This window comes from Centruroides vittatus, unplaced genomic scaffold (assembly GCF_030686945.1).
Source record: "Centruroides vittatus isolate TY-2023 unplaced genomic scaffold, ASM3068694v2 scaffold_386, whole genome shotgun sequence".
NCBI lineage: Eukaryota > Metazoa > Arthropoda > Arachnida > Scorpiones > Buthidae > Centruroides > Centruroides vittatus.
Window position 1 is genome coordinate 389,373 of NW_027122706.1, and position 16,938 is coordinate 406,310.

The 16,938-nt window shown below is 29.3% G+C and overlaps 1 protein-coding gene across 6 annotated transcripts in view; it reads left to right on the plus strand.

Annotated features, from left to right (window-relative positions):
• LOC136988919 (rho-related BTB domain-containing protein 1-like) overlaps positions 1 to 16,938 on the plus strand; it is a 128,638-nt gene that overhangs the window by 51,402 nt on the left and 60,298 nt on the right. For 2 of the 6 annotated variants that reach the window (XM_067286932.1, XM_067286938.1), the window contains exons 1-4: positions 5,672 to 5,789; positions 12,919 to 13,142; positions 14,450 to 14,553; positions 15,827 to 16,024. In XM_067286932.1, coding sequence (XP_067143033.1) covers positions 12,957 to 13,142; positions 14,450 to 14,553; positions 15,827 to 16,024 — 488 coding nt within the window. In that variant the 5' untranslated portion in view covers positions 5,672 to 5,789; positions 12,919 to 12,956. The other 4 variants (XM_067286933.1, XM_067286936.1, XM_067286934.1 and 1 more) reach the window with 3 other exon arrangements.

Here is a 16,938-nt window from a genome sequence, read left to right on the forward strand (position 1 = left end):
TATCTGGTCTCGAATTTCATCTATCTAATTCCGTTCTCGAGATTAAGAAAAGACAAACGGACGGACGACAGTGGGAATTTATAGGTCTACAATTTTTTTCAAATTGCAGCCCATTAAGTTATTAAATTTAAGCGTAAAGCGTTACAGCTTAAGTAGTTTTATCCCCTCAGAAACTAGTAACACTGGTAGTTGATCGCGGGTTCACGCCGTAACAATGGGTTGGCCACGTGCAACTTTCCGGGTTTTCTTCGTATGTCTAATACCTAAATAGAGACCAGGGCCGTGTTCAGTAACATAGAACACCTAAGTTAGAATTTTGAGTGGCTTAGTGGGTGGAGCTAAGAATGTTCTAAGCATCATTGAACGATTATTCTTAGACAACTAGGCAAAATGGTGGACGAAGTTAAAATTATGACCAGTTCGTTTGCCACTAAAATTAGTGGCAAACGAACTGGTCAAAGGGATAAAGTAACCAATACAATTATTTAAATGGTAGCTGCGTCAGATCGTGATGAAATTAATGAAGCAGTTATTAATTGTGATCAACGAAATGGATCATTATCTTCCGTTAAAATGTATTCGGAATCTTGTTATACCGATGTATGATAATTTTACATTTCGAAGTCATTTTAGAATGATTTAGTAGTTTATAACGAGAGAATAACTTTGATTATTATAATAAAATACATTTAGTCCAACACAGGCAGCCATCTTGTAAATCGTACGACGAGACAAAAACAATGACGTCAGTAGTAGAAGTTAGTATAGATAAAAGTGGACTGAACTATTGATAGCTAGAAATCTAGCGGTGGGAGGAGTCAAGCAGTAGTTAGAAACGAATTCAACATTGCAGCATAACTAGACTTATTGAACACGGCCAGTTTCCCATAGAAGTCCTTCCGGAATGCACTTCTCCTTACCAGATCGCCCATTGTTGCGTTGCCTTATTCCATCAATTCAATCCATGAAACGTTATAATGAATATTATCAAAAACTGCTTAAATTTTACACTGAAATTAGGTATTGACTGTGAATAATTCCAAAAATGTTTAAGCCCTATATTTTAAATATTTATCTAATTAGGCCTAATTATAAAAGTGTTTTCAGAAAAGGGAAATGAATACATAATTACAAAAGAAAAAAAGCATTTGAATATTTATACTGAATTTTTAACTGAACTTTGAAATTAAAATTATTTCTGATGGTAATAGTTCTACGAATAAATATAAGATTAATGAATTTTGATATAATAATCATATGTTCTGAATTTTTAAAAATATATTTGCATCATTATAATTTTATAGCAATACACTTTTTATCGAAAGCTAAATAAAATGTTACTCTTTATTATTTATTATATATTTCATCATTGGAAGATTAAGAGAGGAAATTATTTCTGTAAAATTCAAATACAATATACAAATTAATATATCTAAACATTTAATTTTATTGTGGAATTTTCAATTAGATATTAATTAATAAATTGTATATTGATTAACATCTAATTAATGGTTATTAAATTATTATTATAATAATAAATATTAATTATGTTTTACTGAAAATTATTCAATAATCTATTAAATTTCTAAAATATTTTTGAAAATTTATGTAAATTTAAAGCAGTTTATTTATAAATTATGCCAAAATTGCCAGTTTAGCAATAGCAATTGCAATATTTCATTATTTTCTTACAAGTAATGAAATATTATAATATATAATCATTGAAAAGAGTGTTAAATTCTTTATTTTTAATTTTTATCCTTATAAAGTCGGGGTAAGATGACTTACAAATTTTCTTTTGGGAATATTCCATTGAACAAAGAAAGAAAATCTTAATTCTTTTATTTGAACGAATCTTGTTTATTAAATCATAGTTATTACTATATGGTTAGTGTATCTACTAAATGTATCAGTAATAAGTCTTATGGTACGTATTATTTATTCAGTACATAATTATGAAAGACTTGATTACAAATATTGAATTTATGTATTATTATAATATACAAGAAAATAGAATAATAATACAAAGAATTACGTATTCACTATCGTTAACAAGGTGTAACTGTCCATTAATGGCCGAGTGGATAAAACCACTAAATCCTTCGTAATTGGTATTGGGCCTCTCTGACGGATGGTTTGTCCATGTGGAGTTTCCCGATTTTTTTTTTTTTTTTTTTTTTTTTACATAATACCATAAGTAGGGACCAGTTTCCTATAGAAAGTCATCCCTCTTGGCAAATCGTTTATGTGTTGCGTTTCCTTATCCCATCAATCCAATTCAATTCAGACGTAACTCATTTTTAAAATGAATGTTTTAAATATATAAAAGCATATAACAAAAATTTAATCCGTATTAATTAGAAAAATATCTTTTCTTGTAAATTATTTTGGTACTATTATTTTTGTCTGAATAGTAAAAACTCCTGTTTTCCAAAAAAAAGTTTGTTTAAAAGTTTTTGTAAAAGTTTACGAAAAATAAAAGTAAAATTTTCTTAAATAAAATAGGTCTACATGAGGAAAACTTTATAGAATGCCTGTTTCAAAATTTTATAATAATTCCGGGACTTATCCGTGAATGATGCTTCATTTTTTCTAACTTCTGTATATTAATTAATCGCGAATAGTAGAGTTTTCTAGAGATTGTCATGAAAACTATTGAAACGTTTATGTCATGAGAAAAATCTATACAATATCACACAATTATGTCATTAATTGTATTCACATCTTGTCATATCTGTTTGAGAACAAAGAAACTTCTAGTAATGACATAATCAATCTGAACTTTGATCATATATATATACTTTTTCATTATAAAGTTTATTAATTTTTACAATATAGGAATATATAGTAACATAATACAGCCACTAAGGAGGAACTGAATAGCTAAAAAATAAATATGTTATATACTACATATTGTTTTATTAACGTTTTCTTTCCAGATGGCGGTTAAATCCTAAAGTCCTTTCTTTGTGGATCGCATGGCTTTGTTCAGAAATCATTTTTATTCTAATAGAATATTAATATAATAGTATCGGATGGAGATTTAAAAAAGTGAGAATTAGTTTTGTTTCCTGAAGAAACTGTATTTGGACACATTAAGTTATGTGGACCACTTCAATTTTACATTAAGATTGGACTTTTCTATCAGCAGGTCTGCGAGAATGAATTCGGATTTCTCACGAGATTCTATAGCCATGGTTATTATATGAAAACTATGCAAGTTTTTCAAATAACATACAAATTTAATAGGAATGATCATATATAATATACATAAACTAAGTTATTTATAAAGAGACAAAATGTTAGAAAACATTAAAGGATTTTTTGAATTTGTTATTTTATTTTTCATCTTTATTTATTAGAATATGCTACAGTATATATATATTCATATTCTGTAGCATATATATATATATATATTTATAACATCCTAGAAACGACAAAGTATATCGCATGAAAAGAATTATCTTCCAAACTGTATCGATTCTCTTGGATATAATCTTATTTGATTGTAAATGAATTCAATAAATGACAACCTTAAGATGTATCGTAAAAAAAAATGATCGAATTTCGCTTTCAAGTATAGCTTAGAATATGTTGTTAATTATTCATTACGGTTTAATATCCTTTCTTTAAAAGTTCTTTATAAAAAAAAAAAAAAAGATATTAATGAATTTCCATGAGCTTTGAAAATAAAGTACCGATATTAAATAGGTTATTTCATGTAGAAACAGAACTATTATGAAGCATAGTTCCATAATAGTTTTCAGTGTGTATTCTTTATTTCTTCAGTAGACTTGAAGTTTCAGAAAATCTGACAGTAATAATAACGAAAGAATTACTAGAAGTTTTTTTTATGAATTATTTTATCTAATATCCATCATTTATAGTCTGAATAGCTGCAAATTTTTCTATATTACTGAATAATTCAAAAGTGAAATGATTTCGTGAATAATTGTTCGTAATATAAATAACTTAGATTAATATAATAATTATTTTGCAAGTTGAATTATTCTGATCAATGCTTTGGACATATAATTAATTAAAATTGAATATTTGACAAGACTAAATCGTACTGCCGGCCTGTGTTACCAGCTTAGAGGTATGAAGGAGTACATGTCAGGAGTTGCAATTTGGCACAGAGTATTAGGTGCCCAAATCATTTGCGCATAAAAAAATCCAGACTTGTAGGTAGTCAGGGGACCGAGAATCGAGTCAAAATAAAATACAAAATGGCTACACTCTTTCTACAAACAGGCAAAACAGGCACCTCACCCCACCGAAGTCAGATGGTGAGAGTACCAACCACAGTCGTTCTAGAAGCGAACTCTGACCTTAGGACTGAACACGTAGTATTTTCTTTGTTAAATAAAATTTGTAATCTAATTTTGTAAATTTGGGAGTGCTTCAAATATGATGTTAAAACAGGGTTTTATGTCGTTACAAGTGGGATTTTTAACATTATCTAGTATAGTAAAATTGTGGGACCGATAAAAATTTGACATATAGGGCAGAGAGCGCCACCGCGTGACCTTCGCCCTCTGACCTCCCTTTGCTCCCGAACTCCAACAAGGAGAGACAGCTTTTCACTTCACGTTAGTTAACCTTTCGAGTCGACAGTCGTGCCGATGTTGGATTTGTATTGTATCCCGACACTATTGTAAATGTAACGTAGCCGATCCAAATAAAGTAAATTATTTGCCTGGATCAGTTTCTCAGTTAATTTTTACCGCAGAACACGTGGTTGAGGTCAACGTGGACATCACGGACAAGGTAGGACGCAATCCAGACCAATTCCGCCTCGCAGCGAAACTTGCCGCGTACAGATTTTAGCCACGCCGCAAAAGACGTTATATTAGGGTTGTCGTTACATCCGATGACGTTATAATCGGGTTAAACTGTATATTGTTTGTGCAAAATAAACAAAATAATAATTTCGGACGGTACAATAGCCACAATTATTTTTTTCAAAAATGGGAAATTTTCGTTAGGCATCGACAAAAATTCAACCCGGGCCGACACGCAACTGAAAGAAATTTCGACATTGGATAGGTTAATTTCACCGAAAATGCATCGTGGACGACCTCGTGGGCATTGGCGTAGCCAGGGTTTTGTTATGAAGGGCCTAATAGAGGCTATAATTTTCTGGGAGGGGCACCAGGTTAAGTGGGGGGCCGTGCCATTCATGCCCCTTCCTGGCTACGCCCATGCTCGTGGGCCGTGGCAGGCGAAGTTTGAACGATCGCGCTCAAAACCAGCGATACCAAAGATTGGAGAATGAGAACTAGACCCACTTGAGCGTCAGTGATTCCGCTTAGTAATGAGTCTCCGAGACATAGTCTTCTTCCAAATACGGCTTTGCCGTTTTACTTGTTATAGATGTTAATCGGGATATGTTGAATTTATTACAAACGACGATGTAATATGCTTTTTTAACGTACGGTACGTGAAGGTTAGATTATGAATCAATCAGCAGATATATTATTTACATTATTTTTTACGTAACCATTACTTTTGAACTTGTATGTCGTATCTACTTTCAAGAGTTTTAAATTTACTATATGAGGATAAACGTAATATTAATACATTATTATAATAATAACTATTTATTTATATTCATAGTGTAGATTATAAATTTATCATTTTTATTTCTCTTGGGGTAAAAACACATCTAAAATTCCTGCCTCTAAATATATTCGCTGTGGGAGACCAGTGAGTTAGTAGCTCTGCGTAACTTACTTCGGTATTGCGTGACATGTGAAGTAAACACTTTTCATTGGCAAATGTTCAGAGTAAGATATTTTTAAACTTTTTATCGATTTGTATTGTATCAGGTTTGATTCAGCTAAGTACATTCATCGAAAAATTCTGTAAATCGAATTGATTTAAAGACGATAGTAGTAATGTAATGTTTGTTATTTTATTTAATCTATTTGAGATTAAATAAAATAACAATAAAGCTATTTTAGAATATAGTTTCTAATGACAGTTCTTTAATGTATTCGATGTGTTGTTTGTACTTTTTTTTGCGGGTGCGAAAAACTGACACTCGTAAACACGTGATTGTTTTGTTTTGAAACTTCACGACGCAGTAGACACAGGTGAGTAACTTTAAAAACAACTCCATTCTTATCGCGAAAAAAACACAACTCTTAAGTTGATTGTACTTAGTATTATATTTCAGTGCTGTCTTACTGTTATTTTTTATTCTTTAAGGTATTCTGAAATTTTATTTTTCGATATTTTCATTATAGTAAACAATGTATAAGTCAGCATAAAATTTATTATTGTATATTTTTACCAAAAATTTCTGATAAAATAATTTAAACAATTTTTATCGTTAGTACTATAATTTTAAAATTTGAATTTTATTCGAATGATATATATAGGAGGTATGAAATTTTTGAAAATTGCAATATTATAATGCTTTTATATAAACTAGATCTGTATATTTTGTTTTTTAGATTCTTAATGATATATTGACTTCGTTTCGTGAAAAGTTAATGATTTTTATTTTAGTATAACTTTTGCGTGTATGTCATTAACACAAATGCCACCCTGGCCATGTGTTGATTCAGTGCACGTCGTTCTTCGTTATGTTAATTTCACACTGTAGTGAATATTTTCAAGTTTAAATTTTAAACTGATACTATTGTTGTTTTATAAATCTTAAAATTGTAAATGAAAATGTTGAACATTATTTTGTATAAATTGCAGCATTCTTCTAATAATAATTTTAAAATCATTATATTTTTGAAGGTTTATGATTAATTATTACATGTTGTTTCATATGTTAATGAATTTCTATTATGAAGGCTTTGAAAGATTGTGAGATTTATGAGATTTTCTATTATACAAAAAAAAAAATAACAAACATGTCTTAACCTAGAAATACTCATATTCAGAGATTGAAATGTTTTATTTTGTTCTGACTCAAAAATTAAATGATAATTAAAATACATTAAATAATAATATTTTTTATTATGCATTTGTATAGTGTTACAAGTTTCAAGATATGATGGTTTTTGTTCTCTCTCCTGAAATTGTGAAACAATAACAGATAAAACTGAAAGCTAAAAAGTAACTTTGCTATTGATTATGACTGTGTTTTACTTACATAGGATCAAAGTACAATTTTTCAGTCTGTCATTTTGCTATGTGTAAGAGTGACTATAGTTTCATCATCATTTTTGTCATTATTATTGTTATTACTATTAGTCTTAGCATTAGCATATTAAAAAAACAGCTGTCACAATTGTTTTGTAACATCCCTATTCAGTTGATAATGTCTTGATGATATTGACATCTAAAGAGCTACTTGAGTTTTTATTTTCAGTCAATAGCCAGTCACTAATAATTACTAGCACTAATTTTTCATTACCAGAGAATTGTATTCAATGCTTTTGTATAGAATGGCATAAGAAATAAAATAATAACTACAATATATAATTTAACAAAAAATTTCTTAAATAGGAAAAAATACTCTAAAAAATCCTAAATACCCAAAATATAATTTAGGAATATAAAATTTATGTATCAAGTATTTAAATGTTTTTAAAATCTGATTCCATGTATTTGTACAGGGTAATCCATTTGGATAGAGACAATTTGAAAGCTGTGTCATAATAAACACATTAGTTATATGAAGTTCAAATTCTGCCACAATTGCAAGATAAAATAGGAGTTTCATTGGATAGTTTTGTCACACGACAAAAATGAAACTGGAGCAACACACAAAGTATATCCTTTGGTATGCAAAGTTTGAGTTTGTATGGTTATTAAATATGAGTTTTGTCATGTTTGATTTTAGGAAGGTACCTAAGTATGATTGTGTAATATGTCCGTATTACACACTTGAAGAAATGAGGTGAATCATGAAGTAACACTTTAATAATCATAAGCATGATCATGAGAAAGAAAGCCCTTGTTTCTGCTTCATTACTACATAGCCTAGGAAAAGACTGTGATGGTTGATGCAACAGAATCAACACCAAAATCAATGCCATTTTCATTTTTTTCTCTTTATAAAACTACTCAATGTCTTACCTCACCATTGTGGCAGAATTTGAACTTCATACAACTAATGTGTTTATTATGACAGCTTTCAAATTTCTCCTCTCAAATGGATTGCCTTGTATATACTTAAAAAAAAATAGAAATAGAGGGAGAAATTGTAGGTAAATTTCAGTATTTATGTAGTTATTAAAATTTATTAAAAGCCAAAGCTTGAATTATAAAATATGCAGTACTAAATTGGTTAAATAGAATTTATGCAATGAATTCTTCATTTAATTTCAGTACATATATAAGATAGAGATAAGAATTAACAAAACAGTCACAATATTTCAATTTTTAAACATTTAGAACAAATCTAACTCTCTAAATATTAAATAAATAAAAAGAACTCTTTTTCTTTTTATTTTATTATATATGAAAATATGAAATTATTAACATATATCTAATAGGAATACTACTATAGTTATAAATCTAATAGTTACAGTTTTATTAGGTTTTTCATTATTAGTAATGTTCATTTTTTACTTTATTAACTAGTATTTCTAAGTGTTCATGAATTTAAATGTGATTAATTGTCTCTAATATTGTCTATATCGTTACTCAATAAATATAAATTTGAAAGTTTTAGTCATTTTATAATTACCTATTAGAATGCATCTATTTTAAAATTATTGGTTTTCAATCACTATATAGCTATCTCTTTAAAACTTCTTCTGTTAGGATGATGATTTCCTTTGTGTGTTTTTCATTGCTTTATTATTATACACTTATCACATTTGTATTCATTGCCTTTATGATTAGTTTTATAATAATCTTACTTATTAGTTTTATATTATGTAATTTATATGCATCATCCCACTAGAAATACTTTAGTTTATGTAGGGTGCTTCATATCCCTTTGTTGGGCATGAATCAACTCTTTGTATTTCTTATAATATATTCTTTAGAGTTGTTAAAGATTGGACTACCTCCAATCATTCTAAACAGGGGTGGCCCTAGGGCAGTGCGAACGATGTGACTGCACCAGGCACCATCATGGGGGCTCAGAAAATGCAATGATAGGATCATCTGCACAAAAAAAAAACTCAATCACCTTATTACTACTTAACCCTACCTGCCAAAATAAATTCTATACAACTGTGAGCTGGGTTGAGCACATTTCAAAGGTATACACATATAGCGTAAAATTTACACTTAATGTTGTAGACTGTTAACCTTTCAAATAAATATCAAAAATCTTTCAGAGGTCTGAGTTATTAATAATGTAAAAAATGTATGTTATCTTTAGTCTCTATGTACAGTTTAGTCTCTACAGTAGGGGGCACCTCAATGAGATCTCACACCACTTGAAAACCTTGCTAGGGCCTCCTCTGATTCTAAGTAGTGGAGGTTAATTCCCGGTTCAAAGCAGAGTAAGATTTTTTTGCATAGCCTGCTCTCTGAATAAAATACAGATGTTTTGTGTTTTGACTGTTAATCAGAATCTGGTTTACTTTTTGGTCAGTGTTGTGATTAGTTTTGATCACTTTTATAAACATCTGAGCTGACAGAAACTTTCTTCCTCAGCCTCTTACTGCTTTTATGGATCTACTGAAGAGACTCCTCTGCATCTCATTTGAGTGTGCAGCTCTTTACTCAGATAGACTTGTGTGACCGGGGGGTCAGCACCTCTTTGGTGTGACATCAGGACTGACACCACCGTGTCTCAGCTGACACGGAAGCTGCAGCGGTTCCACGAACGGACGCGCGAGCGGTCGCGTTTAGGGCGATTGGATTCGGGATGGAGGACGGGATAATGCTCCGGAGATAACAGAGGCCATTTTAACAAAAACATAACGTATACTTATTTCGAGCATGATTTATGTACACCAGTGGGGTCTAGCAACGCGATTTAGAGAGAGAGAGCTTACAAGAGAGTTCGCGTGGCGATAAATACCTTGTTGAAAGGATGTTCGGTGAATCTGTCGGGCGGAGAGCGACGTTCCTGGACCTAACGACGAGAGTCTCAGTCCTGGCGTTCTGGCACTAACGACGATTTCGGTAACGGCGTAAGCCACAGTATTAATCCCGGCGTCGATATCGATAGTCCACAGGACCCGGCACAAATACAAGGGAAGATAGCGCACCAAGTAAAAGTTGTTACTGGGTGATAGGCGATCCGAGCGGAAACTGTTCGAATTCTCGTAGTGTTGTTGTTCTTTTTGAGGCACTTTAGGGCAAAGGTGATGAGAATGGCGTCTGAGAACTAAACAGAGAATACGTTCTCATGTGGAAAGTTGACAGTTAGGAGTTAGGCAAGTGACAAGACGACAACTATGACGACGTGGAAAATATACTGTAGGTCCATAATTCAGACACTTTGATGGCTCAGATTCTATCTGGACTACACTTTGATGAGCCTTAATAAATTCCCTCAGAAGTTTGCTGTCTTGTTTGTTAGAGATCAGAGTTCTAAAATAACCTCTCATGGGGTACACAATGGATTTTTTAAGTTGAGGTGTGTTCCCTACTGGCCCATTTTACAATAATGATAACCTATGTTTCATTAACATGTATACAAAGTTGAACTAGACATAGTATAGTTAATCTAATGAAGTAAGCAATATACCTTTAATTAACATTGGGTAAGGTTGGAGAAACACTAATGTTTTCAACCTGGTTAATAAATAAAAGAATAGGAACTAGAACTAGAATAGATTTCAAATTAGAAATATAAAAAAATTGAAAAGAATGTAAATACAAAATGTCTTTGATAACACTTTAATTGAAAGACCATGGTTGAATATATAGTAATCTATGTAGTGATGAAATAATCAAAAGACATAAAATAATATTTTGCAAAAGAAGTGAAATTTAACATTCTAAATAAAGTTCTCAAGAAATGAAGAGTAGACAGTATTGGATGAGAAGTGTGGGTGGTTATTTCTTTGGATGGAATTCTGAAGAGAGAGAAGTATGGTGAATTTGATAATTTTTTGAAATTGTCAAATATATTTAAAATATAATTGTAAATTATAATAAATTTACTAAAACAAATGCATTCAAAAGAGATAAGGCTGAAAATTAAAAAGTGTACAAAGATTAATTAACAACAGTCAATATTAGTTTTAATAGAAATAAATTTACTAATGATTTTCCCATTTATATTGCTAAAGAAGAGTAATATGGTCTAATTGAATATAACAATATTTAATTAGAAAATCAATATATGTTACTTATTTCTCTTTAGTGGATATATTGATATATTCTGGAATTACATTTATGTATATAATGATATCATAATGTTAAGACATTTTTTCTTATTTTTCATATGCTTATAAAGCCCAATGAATCAAATTTCTATTGTTTTAAATTGGCAGTTCAGTGCAATACTATTGTACTGTGAAAATGGTCAAAAACGAATTTATAATACTCGGGAACACAGAAGATGACAGATGACATTCATTTGGGAAAATAAGATTATATCTGCTACATTGTATAAAAAGCCTAGGGAAATTAAAACCCTATCATTATAACTGCAAATTTTAAGATTCGTATGTGCTAGCTGAGCATAGGTCATGTTACAGTATGGTGGCAGAAAAACTATATTGTTAGCTTGTCCTTAAATATTATAACTACACTTATGATCCTAGTTAAACAAATTGTGTTTACTTCTAGTTGAATTTGGGCTAGGAATGCAAGTTTGTTATGATCAGTTTGGTCTTGATGAAAAATTTTATAAGTAAAAACAATTTTTATTTTTAAATTTTTGTTGCTATTATATATTTATTAAATAATAAAATCAGTAAAAATTGATGTTCTCCTATTATGAAAGAATAATTCATTTATATCACATACTATAATTATAATATAATTGTAATTTAATTTAATTTGTATTCATAGCTGCCAAAAGATGTATAGGTTTTATGTTGAAAAATGTAAGAAATTCTAGGCCCTCAACAGCCTGGAATTATGAAAAACTGTTTAATGAGGAATATAACCTAGTCATTTATTGCCAAAATTGCATAAAACAAATTTAAGTATCCTGGAGAGAATAAAAAAACTCATATTACTGTATAATCAGGTATTTTATATGTATACATTATGATTTATAGTAACAATCAGAAGTGTTGTTTTATCTTCCTGCAAAATTTCACAAATTATAATTAACTTAGTATTGCACTGAACCATTGAAATCATAATATAACAAAATTGTTTATTCTTATTTTTTGCTGTTTATGTCCTCCTGCAGATGATTTAACATGATATTTATATCATAGATGTTTTTGGCTTCATATAAACCAGGGATGGGCAACCCGCAGCCCTCGGGCCGCATGCGGCCCACAGTAATATTTTTTGTGGCCCACGTGGCATAAAATATGAATAAATATAACAATTTCCCAGCTTAATGAGATATTCGACAAAAATTCAAACGTTATTTTCTACAACTTATATTTGTGAAAAGTTTTTTCACAATGAATTTAGTAAAAATTAAAACAATAAACCGGCTAACAGACACATGGAAACTAATTTAAAACTAGCGGTGACTAATATTTAACCAAATATTTCCGATATATTATGTTTAAATCGGTGCCAGAAGCTACATTAAGTATACATATGCTAATTTATAATTATATATGAATAAAGAATTGTGATTTACCGATAGTTCCCCCCTCTTTTCTCGTGTGCGGCCCGCATCAATTCAAAAGTTTTGAAATGCGACCCTTACGTAGAAAAAGGTTGCCCATCCCTGATATAAACCATCATCATTCTTACAGGCTATGTTAGTTGTATCCTTAGAATGTTTTTAAACATTTAGTTTAAATAGAGCTAAATTTATCACTTGTAATGGAAATATATCTTATAATTATTTTACTATATAATTTTCAATATAAAAATTTTTCTTCCATATTTTCTCTATTATAGATCTAGCTGCATTTTAAGTGGATGACAACATATGCTTGATGGCCATGGATAATGAACAACCTCATCAGGAACTTGTCAAATGTGTGGTGGTGGGTGATACTGCTGTTGGGAAGACAAGGTTAATTTGTGCTCGAGCATGTGACACCCGGTTTACTCTCAGTCAATTAATGACAACTCACATACCAACAGTATGGGCTATTGATCAATATAGAATATACAAAGATGTAAGTTATATTTTTGTTAATTATCAAATTAAAACGAGACTTTATGATCAATGTAACCAAGTTACAACAATTTTAATGTCATTATTTCCATAATAAATGTAAACTAACAGATTTATAAAACCAAGGAGTATTTTTTAAACTTTCTTCTGTGTATTTACTAAAATTTTTTTCATTTTTAAAAATACTTCTTAATATTTTTTTCTATATGCATAAGTGGTTTGGAAAGTTCTCGGAATCAGACATAATAAAACACAAAATCTGGTTTTTTTTTAAATTTTTGATATACTCTTCTCTTAGAATAATGCACTTATTTCTGTGACAATCCAATGCTTTCACTCACAAGGAGAGGGCCAGAAGTTCGGATCTCCAATTCAAACAAAACTTAGTGAGCACATAGACCTAAACACAAACAGATCCTTGTCCAAATAATAGACTCACTTCTCAAGCTTTTCTTAAAAACAGGCCTCTGAAAATTGAGTGATTGAATGTTTATTTTGCATGACATAATATACTTTGAGCTAATTTATTCATTCAAACATTGTTTTATGCTATATATATCATTTTGCATAAAATATAATGTAATCAGTAAGTGGTCATTATATATAATTATCAGAATATTTTAAATCATCACAAACTTTCTGGACAGTTTATTTTAATATTATATAATCACTTCAATAAGGTAGAAATTGATATAAAGTTTATGAAAGATTGAAGATTAATATTATTTCAATATACTATTTTACTTGATATTATAAATCATTTATTTGCAAATAAAACCTCTACAGAATTTAAATTACAATAAAAAATTTTGTTATAATAATGATCTAAGTGATAAAATGATTATATATAACAAATTAAAATTATAAAAATACAGTATATTATTCATTGCTTCTTGTTAGCATAAATATTTGCTGGCTATTAACACTTAGATAAAAACAATCAAATTAATTTCTGAATCAAAAATGTGGTGTTGGCAAGAAGGTGAAACTGTATTTTTCTGTTTTTTTTTTTTTCATTACTTGTACTAGCAAAGTTATCATAAAATTTGCAATGTTTTATGAAATCAACTTACATAAAAATATTATATTAATTGATTCTTGTCAAATTATCATAGAAGGGTATAAAGCAAATATTTAAGATGTGGAAGAAATTTCCTTTCTAGTAGATGTTTGTTGCCAAGTAGATCAAAGATTTATGCTTGTGATATAATTTATGCAAATATAAATACTGAAACTTTTGATACAAATAAGAATTGTTTATCTCTGTTAGGAAATTTAAATATAAAAGAATAATTTTTATTTGTTTAGGTACTTGAAAGATCTTGGGAAGTTGTAGATAATGTGAATGTTTCTCTTCGTTTATGGGATACATTTGGAGATCATGAAAAAGATAGAAGATTTGCCTATGGCAGGTAAGAAGTATAACTTTTGAATTTAATTGTTTTGTGTCTTTATAAATTTTTTTTTTCTGTAGTTATCCTTAAAATACTGGTAATAAAAATTTTATATTTAAAGTATAACATACTAAATTATTAAACATTATAATTTTTTTTTAATATGAATCATTATATTTTGCTAATTGTTATTAGTAAAAAACTAAACAAATATTTTGTTAATTATGTATATATTTCTGTTATTGTTTGTGAAAAATTATAAATTTTATTATTATAATAATTTTTTTACACACTTAACTGATAAACAATGTTATAACAAGCATAAGCAATTGCAGTGCAGTGTATCTGCATGCAGGAGGCAACCACACACTATATTAATCATGTTCTGTGCAAAAAGATTTAAGAAAAAGTACTAAACCTTGTTGTATTGTTTTTGATTTAATAATTTAGATTAAACTTTGTTATTTGACTAAAATTTGTTTTTACTTGTTTTGTTTCATAAAGAATAAAGTATTCTGTTTATACTGTATGTTAAGTTTTACACTTTTCTGAACAATAGTTTCTGAAATAAAGCATAGTCATTAATATAGCCATTTTTTGTACATGAGTGTATGAAAATGCTAATGTAATCAATTAAAATTTTATGTCCTTAATTTACAATGTAATATAAAAAGAACATTTAGATTGCTTCTTCTGAAAACAATGCTATTCATAAAAAAATACATAATTTTTGTATTTACTTGAATTTTAATAAACTTTATTGAAATGATTATAACTAGGCTAATTCTGGCCTGAAAATTTTCAGCATTCATTTAGTAATAATCATATTAGAACAACATTTCTCAATCTGTGATGGTGGGACAGGTGGTCCACAGGCAGATTTAAATTACTAAATATTAAAATTTTATTTAATGATGATTCACATTTAATAGTTTACTTCCAGTTTAATTATGTTCAAATTATGTATTCAAAACATGATTTTAGATTTATTATGTTATAAATGATACAGTATGTTCCAAATGTTCGTAATACTCACACAGGTTTAAAAAAATTAGGCCTATATAAATTAGTGGTCCATACAATTTTTTTCAGACATTTTACTGGTCCTTGGACTTTAAAAGATTGATAAATGCTATATTAGAACAAATGATTAAAAAAAAACACACTTCATAAGAAAAAATTATTTTACAATTTTACATATAAAGTAACTGTAACTAATTATTCCATTCATTTTATATAAATTAGTAAAAGATAATTTTTATATTAATATTCAAAAAAATATAATTTACAGATCAGATGTGGTACTGTTGTGTTTTTCAATTGCAAATCCTACTTCATTACGAAATTGTAAGGTTGTTTGGTATCCTGAAATACGAAGATTTTGTCCCAATACTCCAATTGTTCTTGTAGGCTGTAAAAATGATCTACGTTATATGTATCGAGATGAACAGTTCCTTAGTCTTTGTCGGGATAGGAGTCCATTTTTCAGGTTTGTAAAAATATTATTAAAAAAATAAAATATGAATAATTTCCAAACAATAATTTAAATATAATGAAATTTTATTTTTACCATATTGGCTGCCACAAGTAATTTTTTGCATTTCCTCAATTCTGAGATGCACCATGACTAGATTTTTAGATTCTTTTACATATACAGAGAGAATTTTTAAATAATCGATTTTATTAAATTTTGTTAAATAAGACCAAGTTAAAAAACAATATAAATTCCATGAAACAAATAATGTTAGACAGCTCCACTTTTATACTCCTCTGCATCATAATGCCATTTTAAAGTCATTTTTAACATTAGAAAGAGTAAATTAGCTGAATTATATAGAAATATTGTTTGGTCCAGGCAGGGCCGGATTATCGAATAGGCAAAGTAAGCAAATGTCTAGGGCCCGTAAGTCGGAGGGGCCCGGCTTCAGTGCAGAAGATTTCTCTGTTTCAAAACGAGTTAAAAATTATCTAAGAAATTAGATAGGACAGAAAAGGCTGTATTTAACAATTTCTACTAAGCTCCGCTCGACTAGCCATTATCTAAAAAAAAAAAAATCAACAGCCATCCGTGCGTCAGAAGTAATCTGCGCCACGAGATCTTTCTTACCATCTAGAAATATTCCTAGGGCTGCCTCTCGTGGTAGTACTAATATATGGTTATGATTTATTTTCTAAATCTAAACTTATACGTCGTGACATCGCATATTCGATATAGCGTTCGTGTTACTTGAGTGCGAAGATATTACAATTCAATAGTGTTTTATAAAAGAGTTAAAAAGGGTGACACTACAGTGCAAGGGCGTCGCCAGAGGGAGGGGCAGAGGGGTAGTTGCCCTCCCCTAGAAATTCGAAAAAGTTATTTAAATGCTAAGTTTTAATTAAAATAATCTTCTTAGGCTTCTT